Genomic DNA, 14226 nt, shown 5'->3' on the forward strand with positions numbered 1-14226 from the left:
TGATAAACTTGTGTTAATTTAATTAAATCAAGACTGTGGTAACATTCTCATTACGGTTATGTGGTAATTATGAAGCTGTCGATGAAATGTTGACGGAACGTTTTATGACAGTGATAATGCTCGCATTTACGAGGTACTAAAACTAAAAGCATCTACAAACTTTCGAATGACAACGATCGACAGCGGAGATTTTATTATAGCGGTTGCTAAACAATCTTCCACCAGCATGCTTAAGTTGGAAGGTATAGCGCCTGCTTCGTAAGCTCCAAGTCGTAGGTGCGATTCCCGCCCCGGATGAACTTTATCTATATAAATATATATATCTATATGCTTAGAATCGTGAAATTTTTAGTTATTCTTACTCCTTATGCATCCCCGATTCCAAAAATTACATTAGAAAAATTTCTGTCTCTGTGTGTGTCTGTCTGTCACACTAAATAGACCTTTGGTTCTCCTCTTTGGCTCGACCGATTTTGATGAATTTTTTTGTGGCGGTTCAAAGTTATGCCTATTATGCTGCACTGTGGGTGTGGGATATGGCAGGGTAACAAACAAACAAATGACAAACAAACAAACAAACAAACAGAGATCTCAAGTTAAGTAAAACCATGTAAAAATGGATACTTACGTTTCCCTTGAAAATGTCTATGAAATAGACGAAATTCCGAGTCGGGATATAAAAACCTACTCGTAAGTATCCATTTTTATATATAACTTGAGTAAAAAAGTCTAAATTTACCATCGACCACACGTGCCCACTTGGTTATACAAAAACAATTTGTAATAATAAAGCATGAAGCCAAAGGATATTCTTGATTTATTTTATTTTTTACTGATACGTAGGTAGGCGGATATTTTTTATTTATGAATATTAAAATAGCGATTTTAATATTCATAGGTATTTTTATTCATAGGTAACCAGAAATACAACAAAGCACTTTTTTATTTATAAAATTGTAACAGGCTAACCGCTAACGGCTAACAGGATCATTGATTCATTGCCTTACAGTACATTTTTATATTACCAAGGTACCTACTTTTTTTTCGTTTTTATTTTTGTTTTATCCCAAGGCACAATATAAAAACAAGAAATTCAAATCTCAACTCGTGTACATAATTCCAACTTTTTTAACTACCTATCCCAGACCCCAGAGCACCTACTGAAGTAGTGCCCTAGTGTGTAACTGTGTTCTGTGTCTGTTATCTTGTAAGGAGCTTACAATAAAATTATTCTTGTAACATGAGTCACTTAACATTGTGAAGTTGCAGCTCCCCAACAATAAGATTGGCAGTCTCGTAGATTTCTTGAACAGTCTGGAAACGAAAATAGAAAAAGGTTCATTACAATTAAACCACAACTGCTTCGTAAAACTTGTGTAAAGTATAAAATTTCAAATAAATTCAAAGCGGTTTCTTGGCAAGGTGGACTTTCTTTTAGTTAGGTACGGAAGCTACTTTGATTCCGACCCTGATTTGAAATAATTTATGACATATTCCCAGTGATATGAAAGTCCAATTACATGGAATACACGGAGTGTAATGCGGGGTTACCTAGTACCTACATACCTACTTTGTCAATGAGTCATCGTTGAGTCACAGATAATGTAAAACTGTGAAATATCCTTGTAAGAGTTTTAAAACATCTACATTTGTATGAACGCCTGGTATTTAATTTTTTTCCTAAACTCCTTCTTTCTAATCCTTTCTTCTCTCCTCTCGTCGCTACCCTCTCTCCTCCTTCATCCTCCTGATCATTACTGTTTACGCGATACCGGGTCGGTACGTCAACACCACCCGGTAAACTTTGTCCAGAGAGGCATTAAACTTGTCACGCGTTACCCTACTAATATTATTAGATCGAAGCATAGGCCTCTCTCTCTCCGCTCCTCAGTTCCTGAAGTGCCACTACACAAGACACATACCCACGCCATACAGTCCACACAGTGATCACACTCTTTATCCGATCCACACCCCAAAGGAAGAAAAGGACAACGCCGGCATCAAAGTAAGCGTGAAGAAACACACCAGGTGAGTGGTACTCCTCCCTCTCTTCACCTTGCTTTCCCCTACAATTACTCTTCCCATGTCTTTTCCCTTATCTCTCCTCCTCCCTAACACTTTCTTCTCTCTCCTCCTTCATTCTCCTTAACTTTACCCATCTCTTTTCTCTTATCTCCCCCTTCCTTAATCCTCCCTTCTCTCGTTCTCCTTTCCCATTTCACCATCAATCGTTCTCTCACCACAGACATTACTTACTGACGTGCCTTCTATTGAGTGTTCAGCACAAATTAAGATCTATTGAAAAGCAATAAACCCCTATTATTAGGAAAATACACAAGTCCAAGACGAAATACCCCAGTGGCGAACCTAACCTGTAAGGAGAGGGAAAACATATATCAGAGTTCTCTACAGTAGAAATATGTTAGCCAGCCTAGTTAGCTTGGTTGATAGCGCGTCTGCCTTGTAAGCGCTACGCTAGGACACGGGTTCGGTTGCCGCCCGGGGCGGATTTTATCCTGAACGGATAATGTTCGTTCTCAAAACGGCTGGCTTTCTATTATATCCTTGTTCTATATATCTATATATAAGACCTTGTTTAGACTGCGAGAGTAAAGGGACTTTTCAGTCCTATGCTGGTAGTATAAACAAGGTATATTCTATTCTATTATGGTCGGTTCTTGGAATTTTTAATCGTTTATGGAAACAGAATTTAGTGGGAAGCGTCATTTGGAAAGTTTTGTTTTTAAACTTTAAATTGTCCAGGGTGATGCAATTTTGAACTATCATGAATAAGATTGAAGTGGCCAAGAAATGACCTAGTAAAGCTCACTGCCCCGGTAGATAAATACCCTAAAAAAATTGCATACCGTTAGTTTTTGCACAGTTACTTCTGGCTATGCCTTAAGGATTCACTAGCAGAAATCCGGAGCGAAGTGTCGGATTTCGGCTAGAAGGTAATATATTTATGTACCCACAACCCACATAATTTTATTATAGGTACCTACCTATTATACCTTCAAGTATGTACCTGAAAGAAAATAAAAGTTTTCCGTTCATTGGGGTTTTCATTTTTTTCAACTTTGCTCGAACTCTGTTTTTATTGTAAACATCCCACGGTGTTTTTTCTACAATAAAATGTTCAAGTTCCAGATTTTTCGACAAACGTACAATTTAAAAACACTAAAGGAACATGATTGCTCACACCAAGGGAAATCTGAAGCCCCTTAGGAGAGTTTCTTGACATTCGAATTCAAAACGTTTAAACAAAACGTGAATTCAGACGTGCGGTGGTGGGACAGGACAAAAACTGGTAAGTGTAATGCGGGGTTACCTAGTACCTACCTACTTTGTCAATGAGTCATCGTTGAGTGGTTGAGTCACAGATAATGTAAAACTGTGAAATATCCTTGTAAGAGTTTTAAAACATCTACATTTGTATGAACGCCTGGTATTTAATTTAGTTATGCAATGTGCAATGAACAATATGTTTGAAGATGTAGTAGGTGGAAGAAGGGATAGAGAAGATAATGCCTATCTCTGTAAACTCTGTATTGAGTCTTGGAGGGGTCATCAGAACAACTTGTAAAGGCAGATTACTAAGCATAGGAACTAGGAAGGTATCTTCCCCCACAGTTCATTCAAAAGTTATCCTAGAATAGAAATAAAAGAAATAATAGAAATTAAAATACGTATGATTAGGTACCTTATGGTTTCTTCATTAGGAACCTACTTCAAGTAAAGAATAAAAAAAACTAAGCAGGATAAGAAAAAAAAAAAAAATAATAAGAAGAGTAAAAAGAAGTAAGAAGGAAAATTCTCATTCCAGACGAGATATTTTAACCTGAATAATCGTTAGAGTAAGGTTGTGGTTATCTACTGGGTTAGGCTAGGCTTGAGTTGATTTTTTTTTTCTTTCACAGTCCTAGCAAGATACATGACGACAACCTAATACTACTCGAACGGAGATCATTTCTCACCTCTAGTCCTCGCAAGTATTTCACGCTCTGAGTTTCATATCTCAATCGGTCGAACTGCTCCTGAGTGAACACATACTCCTGCTCTCCCATGTCTCCAGCCTGGACTGTATTGTCCCCGTCAGTCCTGGCACTCGACTGTTCACTAGGATCCCCGGACTGGGAGCTAGCTCGCCCCCCTGAGGCGTCTACACAGAGGTGCTGCGGGTTTTGTTGTCCCCCTGGCGAGGCTTTGTGATCATGATTGTTCGGGGCGGACTTTTTGCATCTCTTCGCCTGAAAAGGCAAGAAAGAAGAGCACGGAATTTCATTATAACTCTTTATTGTTCAAAATTCATGCAAATCCTACAAAAGGCGAGATTATTACCTTAGGCAATATTTGTCATTCAACCCAGAGAATTTCATCTGTGTGAAGTATGCTTGAGAGAGTACCTATGTTTAGCGAAATCTGTATTGTTGAATTTGTTGAATAGCGGACACTTTAATTAAATATTTAAATAATAAAATAAATGTAGTTCAATATGAAGTTCCAAGCTCAATGTGAAAATAATTGAATTGAAAACAGATTTATAAACATTCATTCCAGGCGAGATATTTTAACCTGAATAATCGTTAGAGTAAGGTTGTGGTTATGTCCTGGGTCAGGCTAGGCTTGAGTTGATTTTTTTTTCTTTTGCAGTCCTAGCAAGATACATGACGACAACCTAATACTACTCGAACGGAGATCATTTCTCACCTCTAGTCCTCGCAAATATTTCACGCTCTGAGTTTCATATCTCAATCGGTCGAACTGCTCCTGAGTGAACACATACTCCTGCTCTCCCGTGTCTCCAGCCTGGACTGTATTGTCCCCGTCAGTCCTGGCACTGAACTGTTCACTAGGATCCCCGGACTGGGAGCTAGCTCGCCCCCCTGAGGCGTCTACACAGAGGTGTTGCGGGTTTTGTTGTCCTCCTGGCGAGGCTTTGTGATCATGATTGTTCGGGGCGGACTTTTTGCATCTCTTCGCCTGAAAAGATAAGTAAGAAGAGCACGGAATTTCATAAAAATAAATTCTTTATTGTTCAAAGTTCATGCAAATCCTACCAAAGGCGAGATTATTACCTTAGGCAATATTTGTCATCCAACCCAGAGAATTTTATCTGTGTGAAGTATGCTTGAGAGAGTACCTATGTTTAGCGAAATCTGTATTGTTGATTTTTTGAATAGCGGACACTTTAAATTAATATTTAAATAATAAAATAAATGTAGTTCAATATGAAGTTCCAAGCTCAATGTGAAAATAATTGAATTGAAAACAGATTTATAAACATGTGTGTGTGTGATGAGTGTGGTATGTGTGGTGGGTGTGTGTGATGGTCCCGTACAAAAGGACGGGTCAACCACTAGTACTAATTACAAGGATAAAAATTGTTCTTAGAACGGCTTGCTTTCGCCTATCCTGTCCTCCTCCTTCTCTATTCAATTTTGGGACGGTAAGATTTCCGTTGTTACAGTTTCTTTTATCAACTTTTTTCTTCTTCTTCTTCTTCTTCTTCTTCTTCTTCTTCTCCTTCTTGAACATCTACATAGGTACATTGAAACAGAAGGTTCAGGTCATTTTGGGGACCACTAGTTTTGGGTTTATTCTTGGATTTAAGCTGGGTCATTGGGTTGAATTAATAAATGTTTTACTCTCGCTGATTAACTTGCCTATGAATAAAATTATCAATGTCTAGTGTGTTAATAGGTCAGTTTAGGAATGGGAGAATCTCGTATACCTAAATACCTTTAAACCTAATACGAGTACCTGATAGAGATGGGAGTGGTAATCCATTTCCGGAATATAAATAATAGGTACAATAATAGATGGTTTTGATAAAAATTATTATTTTTTTTATTATTTTTTTAATGTCTAAATTTACCATCGATCACACGTGCCCACTTGGTTATATACAAAAATAATTTGTAATAATAAAGCATGAAGCCAAAGGATATTCTTGATTTATTTTATTTTTTTACCGATACGTAGGTAGGCGGATATTTTTTATTTATGAATATTAAAATAGCGATTTTAATATTCATAGGTATTTTTATTTTATTCATAGGTAACCAGAAATACAACAAAGCACTTTCTTGATTATAAAATTGTAACAGGCTAACCGCTAACAGGATCATTGATTCATTGCCTTACAGTACATTTTTATATTACCAAGGTACCTACTTTTTTTCGTTTTTATTTTTGTTTTATCCCAAGGCACAATATAAAAACAAGAAATTCAAATCTCAACTCGTGTACATAATTCCAACTTGGAATCAGATAGCTCTTCCCTCTTCTTGCAATAATTAGTCATCATTTTATTATTCATCAAAATAAAATTATTTTGAAGCAACAAAAATTCAATTCTAGGCATTTCCTTTGATTTTCCATTCAGTCGCACATACCTATTTCGCGAATTTAATTTCGCTATGAAATCTAGACAACCTACGCTCTTGATTATTTTTTGCACTCTACAATACGATATTTCGGGCTTTAAATCTCTTTGTTTTCAGGAACTTTTTTTTTCTCCTCTCTAAAATTTTGAAAATTTTCATGCTCGATTAATCCGAAGCTTTTGATGGGTATAAATACACCTTTCATTAGAATATTGAGAGTATCTAAAGAGAGTTACTCAACCCCACACATGATTTTTTTTCAATGGGAATCATGCTAAAACTGAGCCCATTAACATGACACTTTTGGTGAGTTACCCTTGGTCACAATATCGTGAATGATGTAATCAAGGGTTACATGCCCAACCGTGTTCTCGGTACCAATGTGGTCCCAAATATCGACAGAGCAGAGGAGTCGCTCCCAAGATCCACCCCAACCATCCTGGACCTTATGGACTAATCCCGCAGAGGTGGCGCAGCTCCTGGGCTTAGAGACGGAGAAGTAGTCGACAACGTTAACAACAACAACAACAACAACAACAACAACAACAACAACAACAACAACAAAAACAACAACAACAACAAACATTAGTCACATTGATGACAGCAATAGTTTATGGTGTATAACAGAAATGAACCAAATGATTTATCCATCTAGCGTACAGTGGTCTCTACATTAGTCACATTGATGACAGCAATAGTTTATGGTGTATAACAGAAATGAACCAAATGATTTATCCATCTAGCGTACAGTGGTCTCTAGCTGTACTTAACAGCTAGGGTTAACGTTGTACACTCAGCTCTTTGTCTTGAAAGAACTCTTCGTAAATCTAATTTCCCATTTTCTTTCACTTTCTCACTTCATCTTCCTTATTGAGTTTGCATTTTGTAAAAGATTCATTTGTTTGGCTTATCTTGATGTTGTCTCCTAGATAAGGGACCGTGATAATATTCTCAAAGGCCATAGCCTTTGAGAAATTATGTATGGGCTTCCCTTTTTAGTCGGATATGAAGTTATTCGGACTTCGTGATGAAATTTGCCTTGTCATATTTCTTCTACTGAAGTAGTCCCATTTTGTTCAAAGAAAGCTTTGTTCTTTTGTACATTAGGACCGGGTGTGATAAAGTTCTCTAATACTATTCCTCAGGGAAGCTGGCATTGTCCTTGTTACTGGATTCACAGCAGTTACAAGATGACTCTGACTTTACTAGTCTAACTTATGTTTTTGTCTATGTCTTTGGGTTGATGTCAATAATTTATCTTGATGTTGACTCCTAGATAAGGGACCGTGATAATATTCTCAAAGGCCATAGCCTTTGTGAAATTATGTATGGGCTTCCCTTTTTAGTCGGATATGAAGTTATTCGGACTTTGTGATGAAATTTGCCTTGTCATATTTCTTCTACTGAAGTAGTCCCATTTTGTTCAAAGAAAGCTTTGCTCTTTTGTACATTAGGACCGGGTGTGATAAAGTTCTCTAATACTATTCCTCAGGGAACCTGGCATTGTCCGTCTTACTGGATTCACAGCAGTTACAAGATGACTCTGACTTTACTAGTCTAACTTATGTTTTTGTCTATGTCTTTGGGTTGATGTCAATAAAGGAATGGAACGAGTTGCTTTCTAAATAAGAAACAACATTTTTATAACATATAATTCAATAAATATTTTGTATAAAGAGAAACAGTTAAATTTAACACACATGTTTGTGGTTTGTACCACTTGAAGAGAGAGAGAGAGAGAGAGAGAGAGAGAGAGAGAGAGAGAGAGAGAGAGAGAGAGAGAGAGAGAGAGAGAGATAGAACGAGTTGCTATCTAAATAAGAAACGACATTTTTATAACATATAATTCAATAAATATTTTGTATAAAGAAACAGTTAAATTCAACACACATGTTTGTAGTTTGTACCACTTGAAGAGAGAGAGAGAGAGAGAGAGAGAGAGAGATACTTACATTTGGGTACATAGATTATTTATATTAGGGATTTAAGGGATGTTGATGCCCAGAGTAGTACATCCTACTACAGGTTCCTTCTCAACATTGTGAAGTTGCAGCTCCCCAACAATAAGATTGGCAGTCTCGTAGATTTCTTGAACAGTCTGGAAACGAAAATACAAAAAGGTTCATTACAATTAAACCATAACTGCTTGGTAAAACTTGTGTAAAGTATAAAATTTCAAATAAATTCAAAGCGGTTTCTTGGCAAGGTGGATTTTCTTTTAGTTAGGCACGGAAGCTACTTTGATTCCGACCCTGATTTGAAATAATTTATGACATATTCCCAGTGATATGAAAGTCCAATTACATGGAATACACGAGTGGTGTGTTCTGAAATCCTAAAATTCTCGATGAAAAAATCCATTTGGAATAAATGTGTATTTCAATGGATGGATGATTTATGAAGTATATAAGTGCTTACATAGTACATACCTAGCAGTTATGAATTTTATTGTAGGTATCGTACAAGCCAAGGGAATTTTTTTCTCACCCCTTAGCCATTGTTTTTCAGAGATGAGGGCAGGGTTTATCCGCTTTTCCCGGAATTAAATTCCATGAGTTTTCCAGAAAATTTCCATGAGTTTTCCAGAAAATTAGGGGCCCGAGGTACTTGAAAATCAGTAAGATTACCCCTTCATTTAAATAAAATACATGTATACAATATGCAGAACGTAAAGGAATACGAGTGGGGAATGCGCCGTAGGCCGTTTTTCGGAAAAATTTGATATTTAATTTGATCCTTCTTAATATTTGGCCGATTTTCAGATCCCATGACTTTTCCAGTTTTTCCAGGTCGCGTATAAACTCTGTGAGGACCAATAAGGTCATAAAAATTCTCTCCGTGCCGGGATTCGAATCTTGGATCTGCTCGGATTTAGAGTCAGTGCTCTAAACTCTCTTTTTTTAAGAGGTTTGACAGAGGGGAATGTAACTGCTAGGGTCTTATCGTCCCGAAATCGAAGAGAGAAGGAAGACAGGATAGGAGGAAAGCCAGCCGTTCCGAGAACGAACATTATCCCATCAGGATAAAATCCGCCCCGGGCGGGAATCGTACCCGCGGCGTAGTGCTTACAAGGCAGACGCGCCACCAACCAAGCGCTCTAAACTCTACGGCTCATTTTGGTAACTTTTGGATAAGTACCTACAAGCCTAACGTATCTTGTTGTATTCACCAACTCACCTTACTTATCTTCTAGCTCTGTTTTGATTAAATTTGCGACGAAGATAAATTGAAGCTTATCAACTAGGTACATAATTTATAAAATTAATGTTTGCCTGAAATTTTTTTGATAACTTTTTTTCACTCTTCTCCAACCACACAAAAAACTTGAAATTTAATTACCGACCTGAGTTACGTCAAAACTTCGTGCTTTGGTCAGAAAGAAAATGGTTCGATGTAAATTTACACTCTGCCTCAGGTGTTTAGCATTTAAACATGCGTTCATATGGAACAAATGAAAACATGTGGGTTAGAATAATCGTACATAATTCTATTTGATGAAGCATTTTGTGGGTGGATAAAATCCGCCCCGGGCTGGAATCGAACCCTTGGCTTAGCGCTTACAAGGCAGACGCGCTACCAACCAAGCTATGCTGACTGAGTAAAGTAAAATAGCTTTAAAGTTTTTGATTTCCATCGAAAAGTATTGGAAGATTGATCAAAAATTCTCGTTCATCAACAAAAATTCTTTTTTGGGACTGATTTTTAACATATGTAGGCCTTAGCGGGGCAATTCTTGCATAAATGTTTTCAATCGTCATTGTTTTTATCACCATACTTTTTACCCAATTATCGTCCTCGCTGTCTCATTTATCATGCTAATCCTAACGTCAACCGTAAGCTTGAGAGTACCAACTTCTATTAATAAAATATGAGAGCTATGTGCCTACTCAATGTTTGTAATTTATAGGTAGGTACTTACCTACATTGTATTTAAAAAAATAAAAAAAACACCATGTTCTCTCTTTCTAATTCCCTTCTCTCTCTCCTTCTTTCATTCCTTCCACCTCCTCACGATTACCACATCTTTTCCTTTATCTCCTCCTTTCTAATCTTTCTTTCTCTCTAAACTCATCATTACCTCGTCTCCTCTCTGTTTCTACTACTCTCCACCTTCTTTCCTCCTCTTCCCTCTTCTCATCACCCTCTCTCTCTCTCTCTCTCTCTCTCTCTCCCTCTTATAAACAGAAAATCCGATAGCTCTTCCCTCTTCTTGCAATAATTATTAGTCATCATTTTATTATTCATCAAAATAAAATTATTTTGAAGCAACAAAAATTCAATTCTAGGCATTTCCTTTGATTTTCCATTCAATCGCACATACCTATTTCGCGAATTTAATTTCGCTATGAAATCTAGACAACCTACGCTCTTGATCATTTTTTGCACTCTACAATACGATATTTCGGGCTTTAAATCTCTTTGTTTTCAGGAACTTTTTTTCTCCTCTCTAAAATTTTGAAAATTTTCATGCTCGATTAATCCGAAGCTTTTGATGGGTATAAATACACCTTCCATTAGAATAGGAGGACAGAATTCAGGAGCAAATTTCAAATTAAACTTTTATATTGAGACCCCCTCCTTATTTCCTTGTTTTTATACTTGTAGGATAACTTCATCAGTTCCGCCTTGTAATTTTTGAAGCGACAGTTTTATAAAGGTACCCGAGTATGAGGACAGAATTCAGGAGCAAATTTCAAATTAAACTTTTATATTGAGACCCCCTCCATATTTCCTTGTTTTTATACTTGTAGGATAACTTCATCAGTTCCGCCTTGTAATTTTTGAAGCGACAGTTTTATAAAGGTACCCGAGTATCTTAGATACTGGATGAATAAATATATCATTCTTTATAATTTCTAAATTATTTGATAAAATTGTTATCTTACACGTAATGAAATTGTATCTTTCTCTTGGTATTCTTTCTCCGTATATTATCACAAAGATAAGGACTGCAGAATAAAAACCACGGAAGAAAATAATGGAAGACCCTCCACCACCTAAGAACTTTGGACAAAATAAATGTATTCAGGTACCTATGTGAGAACATCTGAGTCCAAAGATATAAATTATTTAGTGCAGATGTCTGAATATTGAATAACTTTTACCCTACTAAATTAATGCTGGATTCCGTTATTATTTGTATGAATGCCGATTAACTATTTGAGTATGCAATGTGCAACATAAGCTGAATTAGTGGAGATGTTATGTTTTCAGTTTATTAGAATGTGTAGGTACGAGTAGTCCCATCCTGTATTGAATTTTTTCTATCAAGTTCTGTTTAGAGTAAAGCTCATTGACTTGAAAAACTTTTGAATAGGTAGATAGGTACCTATATATTTATTACTTAGAGCGCTGATATTTTCGTTGTATTTTTAAAAGGAAGTTTAGGTAGTACAACTTGGATAGGTAGTTAGATTTTTTTCAAGTTTAATTATTTTGTCCAATTGATCAAAAATATAGGTATATATAAAAAAAGTAAGAGATCATAACTTTTTACCAATAGTGAGTCAGTGGTGAAAATATCTCTGGATCAATAAATTCCGAATTTATACCCACTGCGTCACAACAGATTTTTTTTCAAGTAATGTTCCCAAGCCTGTTCAACATTAATTCTCCAATCTTTTTTCATCCCACTAGGGTAAGGGCTTAAGTCCTCCATTTGTATATGAAATAACTGCGCCGCATTTTTTTTGTAATTTTTCGGTCTACTCTACACATTCACACATCCTGGGGGATGAAGGTTAACACGAAAAAAATGAGGAACAGCGCCGCAGGCAAAAATTGTGAGCTATACAATCTATAGAATCTCACATTTTAACTAAAAATTTAATTAGTTTTAGTTTAGACTTAACAGTTACACTTTGTGGGGAGGTATAAATCTATAAATTATGATAGATACGACACTAAGGTGGTAATAAATCTTTTTTCTTTCTTTAATAATATACCTACTTAATATGAAAGTCCAATTACATGGAGAAACTAAAAATTTTAGGACCAGCCGCAGGCGAAAATTTTGGTTTCATCAATTATTTGCGGTAAAAAAGAGCTGAAAAGTTCATGGGAGAAGGCGGGTAGTTCGTCACCGCATACAGGGTAAAATTCTCGTCACTAAAAACCTTGGCAGTTATACAGAGACGTTAAATTTCATGGGAGAAGGCGGGTAGTTCGTCACCGCATACAGGGTAAAATTCTCGTCACTAAAAACCTTGGCAGTTATACAGAGACGTTAAAGGAGAACAATATTGCTAGTGTGTGGGTGGTATTAAGGCATTTTTCAGGTAGGTACCTATCTAGGTGATTTTGAAGTTAGGGTTTCAAATTGATATCAGACACTACGTGTTATTCCAGCCATGAATCATGATATGGGTTGGAATGTTCTTCATTAGAGATTCGTTCAAATTTTTTACACAATGAAAATTTTGAAGATGAAATAATGAGTTACTGTGCTTGTGCTTGGAATATAAAGTTTTCTCGAGTAACGTTTTTTCCATTATCTGTCAAGAAAAAAGATGGTACTGTCTGTATATTGTTGAATATTGTCTGAGATAGGAGTAGGGTCAATGATCACTGATACACAGGAGAATGTGAATAGAATTGAAGATTGAATAGGCTTGGAACTTGTGGAATGTCTAAAATCGCGAGGTTTACTCGTATTAATCGAATCCATAGGGGATGTTCAATTGTTCATGCAAATTAAAGATGTGTAAAAATTAAGTGAGTTGTAAAAAAAAGAACTACTCTTTTCAGTGAACTACTCATACTCAGTCAATGAGTCAGACCCTAAAAAAAGGCATTCTTCAAAGTCCTATAGGTTGGAGTTGGCATCTGACTCATGGACCTAGTTCGTAGTCCACTAAAATGATTATTTTTTGGGGGATTTATTTTTTTAAGTTACAGGGTTCTTTCGTGAGCTCTTCCACCCAACAACTATAACTCACCTTGTATTTTTTCTCATCCAGCATTTGATGGGTGATCTGAGTTATTTTGAAAACAGGATGGTTGGTCAGTTCGGAAGGAGCATCTGAGAACGGCATCTTACCATCTAGGATCAACTTTTTCTGACGGTCAATTTCAGCTTGCTGAAACAAAAGGCATTTCAAATTTTTCACTGTTTCAAATTAAATGCGTGTTGTAAATCTCGTTCGCCAATCAATACACCTAGATAAATTTTATGACTCGACTTGGACTCGAAACACCAACCTCCAAATCAGCGGATTCCATAGCGTTAATCACCAATATTATTAGATCGAAGCATAGGCCTCTCTCTCTCCGCTCCTCAGTTCCTAAAGTGCCACTACACAAGACACATACCCACGCCATACAGTCCACACAGTGATCACACTCTTTATCCGATCCACACCCCAAAGGAAGAAAAGGACAACGCCGGCATCAAAGTAAGCGTGAAGAACCACACAAGGTGAGTGGTACTCCTCCCCCTCTTCACTTTGCTATCCCCTACAATTACTCTTCCCATGTCTTTTCCCTTATCTCTCCTCCCTCCTCCTCCCTAACACTTTCTTCTCTCTCCTCCTTCATTCTCCTTAACTTTACCCATCTCTTTTCTCTTATCTCCCCTTCCTTAATCCTCCCTTCTCTCGTTCTCCTTTCCCATTTCACCATCAATCGTTCTCTCACCACAGACATTACTTACTGACGTGCCTTCTATTGAGTGTTCAGCACAAATTAAGATCTATTGAAAAGCAATAAACCCCTATTATTAGGAAAATACACAAGTCCAAGACGAAATACCCCAGTGGCGAACCTGTAAGGAGAGGGAAAACATATATCAGAGTTCTCTACAGTAGAAATATGTTAGCCAGCCTAGTTAGCTTGGTTG

At 36.8% G+C, this 14226-nt stretch overlaps 1 protein-coding gene across 1 annotated transcript; it reads right to left on the reverse strand.

Moving 5' to 3' along the window:
- Positions 1-1245: 1245 nt before the first annotated feature.
- Positions 1246-13468, reverse strand: LOC103520680 (the record flags this gene model as incomplete). Its single annotated transcript, XM_017448593.1, has 3 exons — positions 1246-1314; positions 3978-4250; positions 13328-13468. Coding segments are annotated over 3 exons (483 nt in total), but the record flags the coding sequence as incomplete, so codon positions are not given.
- Positions 13469-14226: the final 758 nt, after the last annotated feature.

Source organism: Diaphorina citri, unplaced genomic scaffold, assembly GCF_000475195.1.
Source record: "Diaphorina citri unplaced genomic scaffold, Diaci psyllid genome assembly version 1.1 scaffold3926, whole genome shotgun sequence".
NCBI classification, from domain to species: Eukaryota; Metazoa; Arthropoda; class Insecta; order Hemiptera; family Psyllidae; genus Diaphorina; species Diaphorina citri.